Source organism: Mangifera indica, chromosome 2 (genome assembly GCF_011075055.1).
Source record: "Mangifera indica cultivar Alphonso chromosome 2, CATAS_Mindica_2.1, whole genome shotgun sequence".
In the NCBI taxonomy this organism is placed as follows: domain Eukaryota; kingdom Viridiplantae; phylum Streptophyta; class Magnoliopsida; order Sapindales; family Anacardiaceae; genus Mangifera; species Mangifera indica.
Genome location: NC_058138.1, coordinates 18,868,926 through 18,884,141, shown reverse-complemented (window position 1 = coordinate 18,884,141; position 15,216 = coordinate 18,868,926). Strand labels below are relative to the sequence as shown.

At 34.7% G+C, this 15,216-nt stretch overlaps 1 protein-coding gene and 1 pseudogene across 1 annotated transcript; both read left to right on the top strand.

The window, feature by feature from the left end:
• Positions 1-2,874: 2,874 nt before the first annotated feature.
• LOC123202006 (putative cyclic nucleotide-gated ion channel 15) lies at positions 2,875-6,763 on the top strand. Its single transcript, XM_044617707.1, has 8 exons — positions 2,875-3,153; positions 3,261-3,358; positions 3,461-3,787; positions 3,871-4,426; positions 4,512-4,724; positions 5,124-5,416; positions 5,513-5,861; positions 5,955-6,763. The coding sequence occupies exons 3-8, from the start codon at positions 3,759-3,761 to the stop codon at positions 6,627-6,629; spliced, it is 2,115 nt and encodes a 704-aa protein (XP_044473642.1). The 5' UTR covers positions 2,875-3,153; positions 3,261-3,358; positions 3,461-3,758; the 3' UTR covers positions 6,630-6,763.
• A 1,363-nt stretch (positions 6,764-8,126) lies between these two features.
• On the top strand, positions 8,127-14,315 carry LOC123208646 (annotated as a pseudogene).
• The last annotated feature ends 901 nt before the right edge of the window (positions 14,316-15,216 follow it).

Genomic DNA, 15,216 nt, shown 5'->3' with positions numbered 1-15,216 from the left:
CGTGAGGAGCGACAAGCCCTCACCTCAAAACAAATTTGTTTGAGTCAACGTTCATATTAGTTAGATTTCCCGTTGAACATTTGAACAAGCTGTGTTAATGAGACGGAGTCTGTATATTTTGATTTCTGATGCCGTTTTAAATTGAATTAGTCTCATTCTCTTCTGAGTCTAAAAGGTCAATTATGTTAAGTCAGTCAAAAAGAAAGAAGAATGAGGATACATAATTCATATGCTAAATTATGTTGTCCTTTAGAAAAATACAAATCCTTCTTTCATTTGTTTAATAGTTTGCGTGTGGGTCGAAGAATCCCTGCATGGGACGTGCAGAAGCAGACCTACGATACTGGAAGTGGGGCCGATTAAACGGGGCTGCTAACCGACGAGTCCAGACTGTTGCTCAACTGGACACAACAACCAAGAAACGGTGATGATTCATTGCAAACATGGGTTGTCTTTTATAGTATGAAACACGGCATGGAATGTTCAGACTTGTAGGTGTGTATCTTACGATCAAAGTCTGTTTCTCCGTTAAATACGCTTTCAACCCAAAAGGCAATAAATAACGTTGTTTGGAATTAGATGGTAGAAAGCGAGATCTCGTTGGGTTGTCGGATTAGATGTAAGTAATTAATTAGTAATGGTGATGATTAAAGAATTCAATCAACATCACCGTCAAGGACTGGACAGGAAAACGTGATTGGGTAGGAGACGGACCCTCCTGCAGATCTCACCATCCAAATCAAAATCACTACATCATCCCATTCAATGCAGTAATCTCTCTGTTGTAATGAGATTTTTGTACAAGGATGAAATCTCTACAAAGATTAAAACTGTCCAATCGGATCAACTAACTGTTTTGATGAAGTTCAAACTAAATGTTTTTATATTATAAACATTGAGCCCAATCTTAAGACCGGACTTCCTGGGGCCTGGGTACCCCCTCCCAAGCCGGAACCGTCCTGGGACGGCTGGCCGTAGGGCTCATTCCAGGCTTACCCGGGGCTTTGGGGCTTTTGCCCAGGCCTCGTTCAAATGCTTAATGGTGAAGTAAAGAAAAAAGAAGAATTGATGTACATGCATCATGCATGTCCAAATGGGAAAATCCGAAGTCAGCTGTTCGGCAATCAAGCTGTCAGATCTCAAAAGACTTTTACGGCGAAATTTCAAAGGTTTACCTATTAATTTAAAAAAAAAATTAAATATTTACATATTAATTATTTTTTATTAAAAATTATGGTCAAGATTAAAGATAAAATTATTATTATTTAATTAAAAAATTAAAAAAAATTAAACATTAATCATAATTTCTCTCTTTAATTCAAAAATTTTATATTTTTTTAAATTTTTTTTCAAAATTTAAAAAATAGTTATTTCTCCCTAAAGTTTTTTCTGCTTTGATGATAGTTTTCTTTCGATCATCAATCGATTTTTTTTTTTTCTCTTGATTAGTAATATTTTTTTATCATTTGTCAGAGATGGAGACTATCATTTTTGATAAAGGTGAAATAAGAGCAAAGAGAGTCTATTAGTGAGAGAGAAGAAAGAGAGAAGATTGGTTGATAGCAGGAATAGAAAAAACCAAGGGGCAAAATTATAAAATTTTAAACTTTAAAAAAACATTTGAAAGGGAAGTGTAAGATTTAAAATTGAGGGAAAAATATTACAAAAATTTAGTCTTTTTTAATTTTTGTAAATAATAATTTTAACTAAAATTTTTTTATAAAAAATTATTTATAAATAGATATTTAATTTTCAAAAAAATTAAAGAATAATACTTTTGAATTTTCACTGTAATTAGGAGGAACTAGTCTTTTGGCCTCATTACATAAACATATAATAATATTTTATATTAAATGAATGTACGGACTACTCATCATTTCTTTTCTTTTGTTGGGAGAAAATTTTTTCTTATCTACAGTTTGTCTCATTGATTTATTTCCCCCCTTTATATTATAAGTCAAAAACTTATTTTCATTGTCTCATCGCACCTTTATCAATCAAATTTTAAAAATTTAAATATTTATATTTTTATAAAATTTTTTAATAAAATTAAAAATAAAATTATTATTTATCCAAAAAATTTTAAAATTAAAATTATATCTTAATTTTCTCTCTTTATTTAAAAAATTAAAAATTTTCTTAATTCAAAATTAAAAAAGTTATATTTTTCTTTTACGATTTTATTTTTTCAAATAACCTTTTTTCGATTAATACTCTAAAAAGGCCATCAATCGGTCTTCTCACCATCTCTTTGCCTGATGGTTTTTCAGTAAAAAAATAATCCAAAACTCAGTTAAAATTATTAGATAATATCACACAGATCTGTATATCGTCTAATTGTCTATATGTCAATCAAACGATACATAGACATGTGTCGCATGGAAACTTTTTTTGGTTAGAAAATAGGTTTGCTTTCCATAAATAGATAAATTATAATAATTACTTATTATTTTAATATCTTGGAACACACATTGTGAAGGCTGTTAATTTTATTTTTGAACGTAATAGAAAATGTTGAAGCTTAAATTTCTCACCATACTGTTTTAATAAAACAAAATTGCCTTCAACTTTCTTTTTTTTTAACAGCCATGCATGTCATAACGAGACACACGTGGCAAGATTCCATAGGCATCCGTATCTAACGTAGTCAACTCCTCCTCGCATAGTTAACAAATAATGCACAGTACCCGATCACCTTCTCCTGTTCCTTTGGACACCCTTATTTGTTTTGTCTTGATGTGTTTTAATTATTTATCTCAAACCTTTACCTTTTTTTATTATAATTTTCTCCAAATTCGCAATTAAAAACGAATATCAGTAATTAATGTATTTGTTTTAAAAAGATTTTCTGTCGGCTTTCTAAAAAATCTGGGCTTCGAAAGAGTCTAAAGTTTTTCATATGTACTATGCAACTGGAAGCTCATCATTTTCAAGCGAGTATCTCGAGGAATTTCATCATATTCAAACAAAAGTCCTGCTTTCACACTTTCCACTCTCAGCCTTTTTCTCATTCTTTCCATAAACAAACCTTTTTATAATCTTTTTCCTTTTTTATGATTAGATTTCATTCATTTTTGTTTCTCTGAATTTGGTTTAAACTGAAAATGGATTAGAACCCAGAAAAGAGATTCTGATTGCACTGTAGAAGCAATTGTAAGTACTCTGTTACTCTCATTTTGTTTGTAAGTCCTCTGATTGCACCGGCATTATGGAACCTAAACTTATAATGGAAGTTTACTTTATTTGTTTGATTGTTGCAGGTTAAGTGTTTGTTTAACTTCTGTGTGGTTGCTCTAAGCGTTGCATTTGTCAGTCTTGGATTATAAGGAAAGATATATAACAAAATTTGAGATCCTGGGTCAGTTTTATAATGTCAAAATACATAATATAATAAATGATAAAATTATTATATGGTCTAAATATATTTCATATAACTTGCGTGAACAAACCTCTGATGCAGGTTTAAAGTAGTATGTTAAAGGAATTAGTCACATGTTTGGCCTGCGTCTCCATCCTGAAAATGAAAATAACCTTTAGGGCTTATTTTTTCTCAAGTTGAGTTATCTGTTTCCTGTTCACATGGTTCCTGATTAAAGAAGCCATTGCTGGATGTTTGTGGCTCCAGGATTTGTGGTTGTGGTCCAATTGATATCTTGAAACAGTTTATTTTGGGTTCAATATAAAGAAAGCTAAGCCCTTTTTGTACCGCAAATCAAATCCTCTAACTGAAGCCCCGGCGATTCATTCAAAAACCAATCATGGGTTACGGTATTTCAAGATCTGTGAGGTTGGTCACTTCATTAGTCTTCTGTTCTTGTTATGCTATTTGTTTAGAACTTTCATTAGTTGCTTAAAGATTTTAACTTTCAGATTTGAGGACGATCTTGAATTAGCAAAACGCCCTGCAATCAATGGAGATGGTGTGATAAAGCTCAAGTACAAGATTGATGGAAGACAGATACCCGAGACCAGTATCAAAAAGGGGGAGAAGGAGGTCTCCAGGAAGGCAGGAAAATTCTTGAAAACTAGAGTGCTATCAAGAGTATTCTCCGAGGATTTTGAGAGAATGAAGAGAAGGATATTGGATCCTAGAGGGCCAACAATTCGAAGATGGCATAATATCTTTTTAATAGCAAGCATAGTTTCTCTGTTTGTAGATCCTCTGTTTTTTTATTTGCCAATAGTAAGAAATGATGTGTGTATAGAAATTGGAGTACCCCTCGAAGTTATTCTCACCGTTATCAGGTCACTATCTGATGTCTTTTACATTATTCAGATATGCATTAGATTTCGAACAGCTTATGTTGCGCCGCCTTCTCGAGTATTTGGGAGGGGTGAGCTTGTTATTGATTCTTCAAAAATCGCTTTTCGGTACCTCAAAAAGGCCTTCTGGATCGACTTCATTGCAGCCCTACCACTTCCTCAGGTTTATCACAGAGAACTTAATTTGATGTCTTTACTGTATGAATGATCATGTTTCTAGCTGTTAATTAACATTTTGTACGTTTCAGGTGTTGATTTGGATTGTTATCCCCAATCTTAGGGGCTCAACAATGACAAACACAAAAAATGTCCTAAGGTTCATTATCATTTTTCAGTATCTTCCAAGGCTGTTCCTTATATTACCACTTTCACAACAGATTGTTAAGGCCACTGGAGTTGTGACAGAAACAGCTTGGGCAGGAGCTGCTTATAATCTTATTCTCTACATGCTGGCTAGCCATGTAAGTAAAAGGAGCCTTACATATATATAAACTGTATTCCGTATCATTAATACTGCCAAGCTATGAGATCTGAAATCTTTCTGTTTTTCTGAGTTTTTAGCATAGATTTGGACATGATCTTTGATATCTGTTGAAAGAAGCAAACTTGAACTTGTACTTTTTAATTTCATTCTTCATGAATTTCACTAATTCTTAGGTCGGCTTATCAGTTGATCTATTTTTAATTACTAATTAGTTTTATACACATGAGCATGCCGTTAGTTGCAATTAAGGATATGCATTCAGGACAAGTGAAACATGTTAATAAATTTGCATTGCACCTTTTAGAGTCAACTTGTCTTCGCTTGTATAAGCTGAAAACTGACTTTAGTCCTGCCTATTTCTTTTCTTATGAAAAAGGTTTTAGGATCTTGTTGGTACCTGCTGTCAATTGAACGACAAGAAGCATGCTGGAGAAGCACCTGCAACCATGAGAAACCATCTTGTCAATATAAATATTTTGATTGCCTCAGGGTTGAAGACGCCGACAGAAATTCCTGGTTCAATTCAAGCAATATCACCAACCTTTGTGATCCAAACACTAGCTCCTATCAGTTTGGCATATATGGTGATGCAGTCACATTTGCTGTCACAACAGCACCATTCTTCAACAAGTACTTTTATTGTCTCTGGTGGGGCTTGAGAAACCTGAGGTAATTCAGTTATATTGCACAACTAATGATCTGTTAGTTGAAAATCCATTTGACATTCTAATTTTCTGTTTTGAACCAATATGGCAATGTGTGCAGCTCTTTAGGGCAAACTCTGGCCACAAGCACTTATGTTGGAGAAATCATTTTTTCAATCATCATCGCGACCCTCGGGCTTGTTCTATTTGGATTGCTTATTGGAAATATGCAAACTTACCTACAGTCCACAACAGTGAGACTAGAAGAGTGGAGAATCAGGAGAACTGATACAGAACAATGGATGCGTCACAGACAACTACCTGCAGAGTTAAAGCAATCTATCAGAAAATATGATCAATATAAATGGGTAGCCACTAGAGGAGTTGATGAAGAAGCCCTTCTTAAAAGTCTTCCAATGGATCTCAGGAGAGACATTAAACGTCATCTCTGTCTTGATTTAGTCCGACAAGTATATCACAAAATTTGACTATAAATTATTAATTTATATATGGTTTATAGCACTCTTAGCTTGATTCATAATTTATTGATGAACATTAAACAGGTTCCATTGTTTGATCAAATGGATGAAAGGATTCTTGATGCAATATGTGAGAGGCTTAAACCTGCCTTATGCACTGAAGGCACATTTCTTGTACGTGAAGGTGACCCTGTCAATGAGATGCTATTTATAATCCGAGGCCACCTTGATTCTTACACCACTAATGGAGGCCGAACCGGCTTCTTTAACTCATGCCGCATCGGCCCAAGTGACTTCTGCGGTGAGGAATTGTTGACATGGGCATTAGACCCCCGCCCGAGTGTCATTCTCCCTTCATCAACAAGAACAGTCAAATCTATTTCGGAAGTTGAGGCATTTGCTTTAAGTTCAGATGACTTGACATTTGTGGCATCACAATTTCGGAGACTACATAGCAAACAGCTTCGACACAAGTTCAGATTCTACTCACACCAGTGGAGAGCATGGGCTGCCTGTTTCATACAAGCAGCCTGGCGCCGGTTTAAAAAACGAAAGGATGCAGCTCAACTGAAGGATAAAGAGAACCTTTCTGTTGAGGCTGCATGTCCCCCTCCTCCTTCAGGTTTATCAATGCATGCTGCAAGATTGGCAGGAAGTACTAGAAGGGGCAATATGAAAACGCATTCTGGGTCTGATTCTGGGGTTGTTAGTCCATTGCAAAAGCCTGCAGAGCCAGATTTTTCTGTAGATGAGGAATGAGTGGTGTTAATTATAGGTATGGGTAAGCTGTGTCTGTACATTGTTATTCTTTAATTAAACTACAAATATCTTCCTTTAATTATTAACTTGATAGTGTGGAAATGTTGTTACATAGTAAAGACGTCTTTGTTCAATTTTTTCGAAGTGATGCATGTTGTAGCTAAGAATGGGGAAACAATAAGTTAGGCAATATATTATGGAAATTAATGTAAGTTTTTGTTACCCGCATATTATGATGCTATTGAGCAATATAGTAGAAGAAATATCAACTTTCATAAAGGCCAAACGACTATTTCCCACCCAAGGTTTGATGTTTTATCAAATATCTCTCCTTTAATTATGGAAACACCAAATACCCATCCATGACCGGTTAAATTTAACAGAATCTTAACGCCTGAAAATTTTATCTCTTTTTGCCCCCCTAAACTTTAAAAACTAAAGTTTTCCTTCAGCCTAAATTTTAAAAAATGGCAGTTTCACCGTAGGGTTTCGTTTTGAAATCTTCGGCGACATCTTCACCTCCATTGTTGACGGCCTCTTCCTCCCGAAGCATCCTCTCCTTCCGGTGATCTCTTTCCTCCCATTTGGAGGTCTGATCGACGTCGGAGACGCCTTGGGAGACGAAGAACTTCGTCGGGGAAGACGAATCCCAGACGAAGACGAAGTCTTCTTCGTCTTGACGAAGTTCTTCGGGCCTCCAAATAGGAGAAAAGAGATCGCCGAAAGGAGAGGATGTTTCGAGAGGGAGAGGCCGTCGGCAATGGAGCCGAAGATTTCAAAACGAAACCCTAGGGTGAAACTACCATTTTTTAAAACTTAGGCTGGGGGAAAATTTTAGTTTTTAAAGTTTAGGGGGACAAAAATAAATTATATTTTAATTTATTTTTTAATTTATAGAGAAAATTACGATTTTACCCTTACTACCGTTAATTTTAACTGCTCATGGGTGAATGTTTGGTGTTTCCATAGTTAAAGGAGAGATATTTGAGAAAACATCAAACCTTGGGTGGGAAATAGTGGTTTGGCCTTTCATAAATTGCAAGCTTATATTCTTAATTATAAAAAATTGTCAAGCCTTTGCAAGCCATTGCTGCAAAACATTTAAGATGGATGAATGAGAGAAAGGCCAAGTTTGTTAAAAATGTAAAGTGATAAATGAATCAAGGCAATGGTTCTGCTGCTCAATATATAATGAAGTATGCAACCATGCCAAATTCTGGGTCCAAGCCAGCATAATTTATATGATTACATTCAAATTTCCCTTTCGATTACATTCACTTGAACCAGTGGAGACCTTCAAGGAGTTTGTCTCTTGGTGGCTTAAGCATTGTAGATGAATTTTCTAGAAAGGTTTGAGTTTGCTTTCTAAAGTCCAAAGACGAAACTATTAAAAGGCCAAAAATTAGAAGAAAATGATTGAAAATCAGATGGGAAGGAAAATCAAGAAGCTCAGAATTGATAACAAATGGGAAGGAAAATTAGGAGCTATTACAACCGATGTGTATTTGTAGGTCAAGGAAGGAAATACAACTTGAAAATAAAGCAGATGATGGAGCTGAACCTGGCGTTGAGCAAGGTTTGAAGGTAGTTCAATTGAATCCCAATCGATACCACCAAAATCAGTGGTAAGTAGCCATGGTGAGGAAGTGCCTCAGGTTGATAATGTTTGATCTTGGCAACTACAGGTTGGCTCAGGTTGCTATTAGGACAGAGTCACACGATGCCGAATCACACTATTCCAAGCATAATTTCAGCTTAATCACAACATCGTGGGTATGATTTGTAGGTTCACACCTCGCTTGTAAACTAGCAATGTAACTTTTAAAAATGTTTTTTCTTATAATTATTAATCTTAAGATTACATAAACATGGTTAAAAAAACTTTTAATAAAGTTTTGGTGTCAATTTGATTTTGTTTTAAACAAAAACGACGTCATCTTCGTTAACAATAAAGTCAATCAAGGAGAGAGAGAGAGAGATTAGGAAAGATAGAAAAGCTGGAAGGGAAAGAAAATGCTGCTGGAGACAATGAAATTCATTAGAAAGTGGTGACGAAAATAAACTCTAAGAGAAAATGATTATTTTTTAAATTTTGAATGAAAAAAATTGTTAAATTTTTAAACTAAGAGAAAAATGAGGGAGAAATTTATGATAAATTTTTAGTTTTTAAAAAAATATTTTTAACTAAATTACATTTTTACTCCTATCTCTTATAATGAATTTTAATAGAATAGTAGATATTTAAGTTTTTAAAAATTAACAAATAAAAATTTGAGATTTTATCAAACTTTAAGTGGGAATAAGTTTTTTGACCTAATTTTTTAAGAGTATTTAATTAAAACAATGACCAAACAAACAAATTATATATATTTATCCAATTTTATTAAACACAGTAATAATATATATCTAATAATTTTTTTAAATAATTCATTTTTATATCAATTTTTTATTTTTGATAATTTAAAATTATTCAAATCAAACACATCTCAGAGTGGATGTGATAATAATTATCTTTTATATTATGTAATATATCATTTTAATAATAAAAAATTATTAATATATTTTATGATGTAATATATCAAATAAAATAAAATTAATAATAAATGATACATTGTCAAAGTTATCATATGTTACTCCGAATCTAACGCCCCTAGAGAAAAGGTCACGATTGACACTAAAAGGCATAAAATTATTGTTTTCTGTCGTGACAGATTATATGAAAAGGATGTCAATTGGTGGAGCACGTTTTTTAATTGAAGGATGTCTACCAGCTAATTAAAGCACAAGTGGTCGCCTCTCAAGGCCAAAAAGACATTCTACGGACAGGAAACTACAGTGCAACAATGTACATCGTTGAGGTCACTTTCATTTCTAATACCCCATCAGCCAATGAAAGATTTTGCCGCCAGGTAATAAATATTGCTGCCCAATTGCAGGCTTTTCCACCGCCCATTTTCTTCCTTCAGGGGTGGGAAATCTAATCTTAGCAGGTGGGAAATCCACCTTATATTATAACAAAATGTTTATTTTTTCTGTTTAAAAAATAGGTTTGATTTTCTTAAATGGAAATATTTTTGCAATTACTTATTATTTTATTGCCTTTGAACAATAAACATACATTGAGTGAGAAAGCTGATAACTTTAATTTTGAAAGTAAAAGAAAATGCTGAAGCTTGAATTTCTCAGCAGCCCTGTTTGAATAAAACAAAACTGTGCTTATATCATAATAAAATTGAGTTGGATCATCACTGGCTGGCTTTGCTGTTTCTCCGGACAATCTTATTTGCTTGTCTGTCCTAATGTGTGTGTTTATCTCTTTTGTTTATATCTTAACATCATACAAACCTTCACTGTTTTTCATTGCAACTTTCTCCCAATTTTCAATAATTAATATATTTATTTTAAAAATATGTTATGTTGGCTTTCTCAAAATTCTGAGCTTCTAAGCTCATCATTTTCAACGAAGTATTACTGGAATTTCATCATATTCAAACAGAAGTCCAAGTTCTCATTCTTTCCATAAACCTAACCTTTTTTTATGATTAGATTTCATTCATTGTTGTTTCTCTGAATTTGGTTTAAACTGAAAATCGGCAACTCAGAAAAGTGATTCTGATTGCATTGTGGAAGCAAGTGTTAGTCCCCTGTAACTCTCATTTTGAATATGTAAAATAGACCACTAACATTGTGGAACCAATTGTAAGTCCTCTGTTACTCTGAGCGTTGCATTTGTCAGTCTTGGGTTATAAGGAAAGATATATAACACAATTTGAGATTCTGGGTCAGTTTTATTTTGTCGAAATACATAATGTGATAACGATAAAATTATATATATCGTCTTAATATGTTTCATACATGACTTTTTTTAATGAAAAAAATCAAGTAGTGCTCTATAAACTTGCATGAACAAACCACCCTTGATGCAGGTTTAAAGTAGCATATTAAAGAAAGTAGTGACATGTTTGGCCTGCTCCTCCATCCTGAAATTTGGGATAACAATTAGGCTTTAATATAAATCAAGTTGAGCTATCTTTTTTTATGTTCACATGATTTCTAATTAAAGAAGCCATTGCTGGATTTTTGTAGCTCCAGGATTTGTGATTGTGGTCCAATATATATCACTAAACATTATATTTTCAGTTCAATTTAAAGAAAGCTAACCCCTTTTTGTACCACATATAAAATCCTCTAACTGAAGCGACGGCGATTCTTTCAATAAAAACAATCATGGGTTGCGGTAATTCAAGATCTGTAAGGTTGGTCACTTCATCAGTCTTCAGTTCTTGTTATGCCATTTGTTTAGAACTTTCATTAGTTGCTTAAAGATTAGAGCTTTCAGATTTCAGAACGATCTTGAATTTGCGAAATTCCTTGCAATCAATGGAGATAGTGTGATCAAGCTCAAGTACAAGATTGATGGAACACAAATACCCAAGAGTAGCACCAAAAAGGCGGAGAAGGCAGGAAAATTCTTGAAAACTAGAGTGCCATCAAGAGTATTCTCAGAGGATTTTGAGAGAGTGAATAGAAGGATATTGGATCCTAGAGGACCAACAATTCGAAGATGGAATAAGATCTTTTTAATAGCAAGCATAGTTTCTTTGTTTGTAGATCCTCTGTTTTTTTACTTGCCAATAGTAAGAAAAGATGTGTGTCTAGAAATTGGAGTACCCCTTGAAGTGTTTCTCACCATTATCAGATCACTATCTGATGCCTTCTACATTATTCAGATATGCATTAGATTTCGTACAGCTTACGTTGCGCCGCCTTCTCGAGTATTTGGGAGAGGTGAGCTTGTTATTGATTTATCGAAAATCGCTTTATGGTACCTCAAAAAGGCCTTCTGGATTGACTTCATTGCAGCCCTGCCACTTCCTCAGGTTTACCACAAAGAGCTTAATTTGATGTCTTTACTGTATGTATGATCACGTTTCTAGCTTAACATTTTGTATGTTTCAGGTGTTGATTTGGATTGTTATCCCCAATCTTAGGGGCTCAATAATGAGAAACACAAAAGAAGTCCTTCGGTTCATTATCTTTTTTCAGTACCTTCCAAGGCTGTTTCTTATATTACCACTTCCACAACAAACTGTTAAGGCCACTGGATTTGTGACAGAAACAGCTTGGGCAGGAGCTGCTTATAATCTTATTCTCTACATGTTGGCAAGCCATGTAAGTAAAAGAATTCTCTTCTATACACACTCACACATACATATAAAGTAATTCTCTTAGTTGTATAGAATTGAACATGCCATTAGTTGCTATTAAGGATTAAACAGTGAAGTATTATACATTCAGGACAAAGTGCTAAATGTTAATAAATTTGCACTGTGATTTTCATAATCAACTTGTATTTTCTTGTATAAGCTGAAAACTTACTTTAATCCTGGTTATTTCTCTTCTATCAAAAAGTTTTTACGATCTTGTTGGTACCTGCTCTCAGTTGAACGACAAGAAGCATGCTGGAGAAGCGCCTGCAATGATGAGAAGCCATCATGTCAACATAAATATTTCGATTGCCTCAGGGTTGAAGACGCCGGCAGAGATTCCTGGTTCAAGTCAAGCAATATCACCAACCTTTGTGATCCAAACACTGGTTCCTATCAGTTTGGTATATATGATGATGCAGTCACATTTGATGTCACAACAGCACCATTCGTTAGCAAGTACTTTTACTGGCTCTGGTGGGGCTTGAAAAACCTGAGGTAATTCAGTTTTATTGCACAGCTAATGATTTGTCTGTTGAAAATCTATTTGACATTCTAATTTTCTGCTGTGAACCAATATGTAAATATATGCAGTTCTTTAGGAACAAATCTTGCCACAGGAACTTACGTCAGAGAAATTATTTTCGCAATCATCATCGCGATCCTTGGGCTTGTTCTCTTTGGATTGCTTATTGGGAATATGCAGACTTACCTCCAGTCTACAACAGTCAGACTAGAAGAGTGGAGAATCAAGAGAACTGATACAGAACAATGGATGCATCTAGTCTTGGCCACGGTTTATGTTTGAAACCGCCGGTTCACAGTTCAAAAAAATAAGAACCCTAAACCGGAACCGTTATAGGACGGTTTGTAACCGGTTCGGAACCAACGATTTCGGTTCATGACCCCGGTTTGAAACCGATATTGAACCGTCAATTCTAATACACGACTCTGATTTATTTTTTAAATTATTAATTATAATAATTAAAAATTAAAAAAAAAAACTTTGACTTAATTTTTCAATTAAGTTTTCTACGCATTTTTTTGAGAAAAAATTGAATTTTAGAAAAAGAGTTTGAAAGATTAAGAGAGTATTGAGAATTGAGAGAATAAGAAATGAGAATAAATTAGAGAGTTTAAAAGATTGGGTGAGAGAGTTGGGAGAACGAGAGAATATTTATAGAAAAAATTTTGAAAAAATGAAAAAAAAAAAAGGTGGGGAAATGAAATTGTACAATTATGCAGGGGACGTCCCCCGCAAAAACTAAAAATGCAGGGGCTGTCCCCTGCATTTTGCAGGAACCAACGGTCCCCTGCATTTGCAAGAGATCGTTTGGTTTTATTAAATTTTAAAAAATAAAAAAAAATTTTAAAAATTTAATACCATCGGTTCACAAGGCCTTGAACCGAAGGTTTAACCGTCGGTTCCGATGGTCTAAAAATAGAAAAACCAAAATCGAACCTTCAAATTTCGGTTTTGGTTCCGGTTTATGCCGGTTCCGGTTTGAGACGGGCAGGTTTCGGTCCGGTTGGCCCGTGGCCAGGTCTAGATGCATCACAGACAGCTACCTCCAGAGTTAAAGCAACCTATCAGAAAATATGATCAATATAAATGGGTAGCCACTAGAGGAGTTGATGAAGAAACCCTTCTCAAAGGTCTTCCAACACTTTTGTGTTGATCTAGTTCGAAAAGTATGTTACAAATTTCGACTACAAATTACTAATTTATGTATGGATTATAACAATCTAAGCTGGATTCATAATTTATTGATGAAAATTAAACAGGTTCCATTGATCAAATGGATGAAAGGATGCTTGATGCAATATGTGAGAGGCTCAAACCTGTTTTATGCACTGAAGGCACATTTCATGTACGTGAAAGTGACCCTGTCAATGAGTTGCTATTCACAATCCGAGGTCACCTTGATTCTCACTCCACTAACGGTGGCCGAACTGGCTTCTTTAACTCATGCCACATCGGCCCAGTTGACTTCTGCGGTGAGGAATTGTTGACATGGGCATTAGACCCCCACCCGAGTGTCATTCTCCCTTCATCAACTCGAACAGTGAAATCCATCTCAGAAGTTGAGGCATTTGCCTTAGGTTCAGATGACTTGAAGTTTGTAGCATCACAATTTCGGAGACTGCATAGCAAACACCTTAGACACAAGTTCAGGTTTTACTCACACCAGTGGAGACCATGGGCCGCCTGTTTCATACAAGCAGCCTGGCGCCGGTTTAAAAAACGAAAGGAAGCAGCTCAACTGGGGGATAGAGAGAACCCGTCTGCTGAGGCTGCTTATCCCTCGCCTCCTTCAGGCTTATCAATGTATGCTGCAAGATTGGCTGCAAGTACTAGAAGGGGCAATATGAATCAGCATTCCAGGTCTGATTCCGGGGTTGTTAGTCCATTGCAAAAGCCTGCAGAGCCAGATTTTTCTGTAGATGAGGAATGAATAGTGTTAATTATAGGTATGGGTAAGCTGTGCCTGTACATTGTTATTCTTTAATTAAGCTACAAAGATTGTTACATGGTAAAAGACCCCTCTGTTCAATTTTTTTGAAGGATTCAGCATTTTATCAAATCCGTGGAGATTGGATTTGACAAGGTAGAAAAGCCCTTTTTGGATTTTTATTGGGCCTGCAATATCCCTACCAAGCACCCACAACAAGCCCAACTCCCAAAGTGAACTTTGAATCCTATCCTGCCTAATGAAATTATAATAGAACTTCGAAGGGACCCAAAGTCATAAAGAGAAAACAAGATTAAAAAAGGGAAACAGTAGTAAGAATTTCATGCAATTTGCAAAAGTAGATGCAGCCAAAAAGATTGTAGGTGAAAGAGGATTAGGAACATGATAATTTAGCTGAAAACGGTGCTCTTTAAAGTTTAAACACAATTAAACGCCATGCATAAAGTCAATATACTTTAAAAAAAGCTGTTCTTACCACCCACGATACATATAATAAGTAGTTGTAAATTATGTATAAATTTCCATTTAGAGATTGCCAGCATATGAATTAGTAAAAGTGCTTTAGAAAAAATTAAAGTGCTTTTGGGGCATAATTTTTGACTTGCTGCCGTTGATTAAGTATAGGAAAATGGTCTTTCATTATGATCATTTCTTTACTTTTGCTTTGCTGCAACATTTTGAATGCAGCGATTTCTTTAAAACTTGGAACTCAGGCCTATATTTGCTGCATAGTTATTTACTCTTGTAAAAAACACTTGACATGTGAAAGAGAGAAAATGATTATGCTGTGATTCATGATGTAAAAAGATAAAAAAAAGAAAGTAAAAAATGACCCTTTTCTTCTCCAGTTTTCTTTCTGAGTGTGTTGTAATTACTCATGCAAATGGGTCATCGACACATTGATGA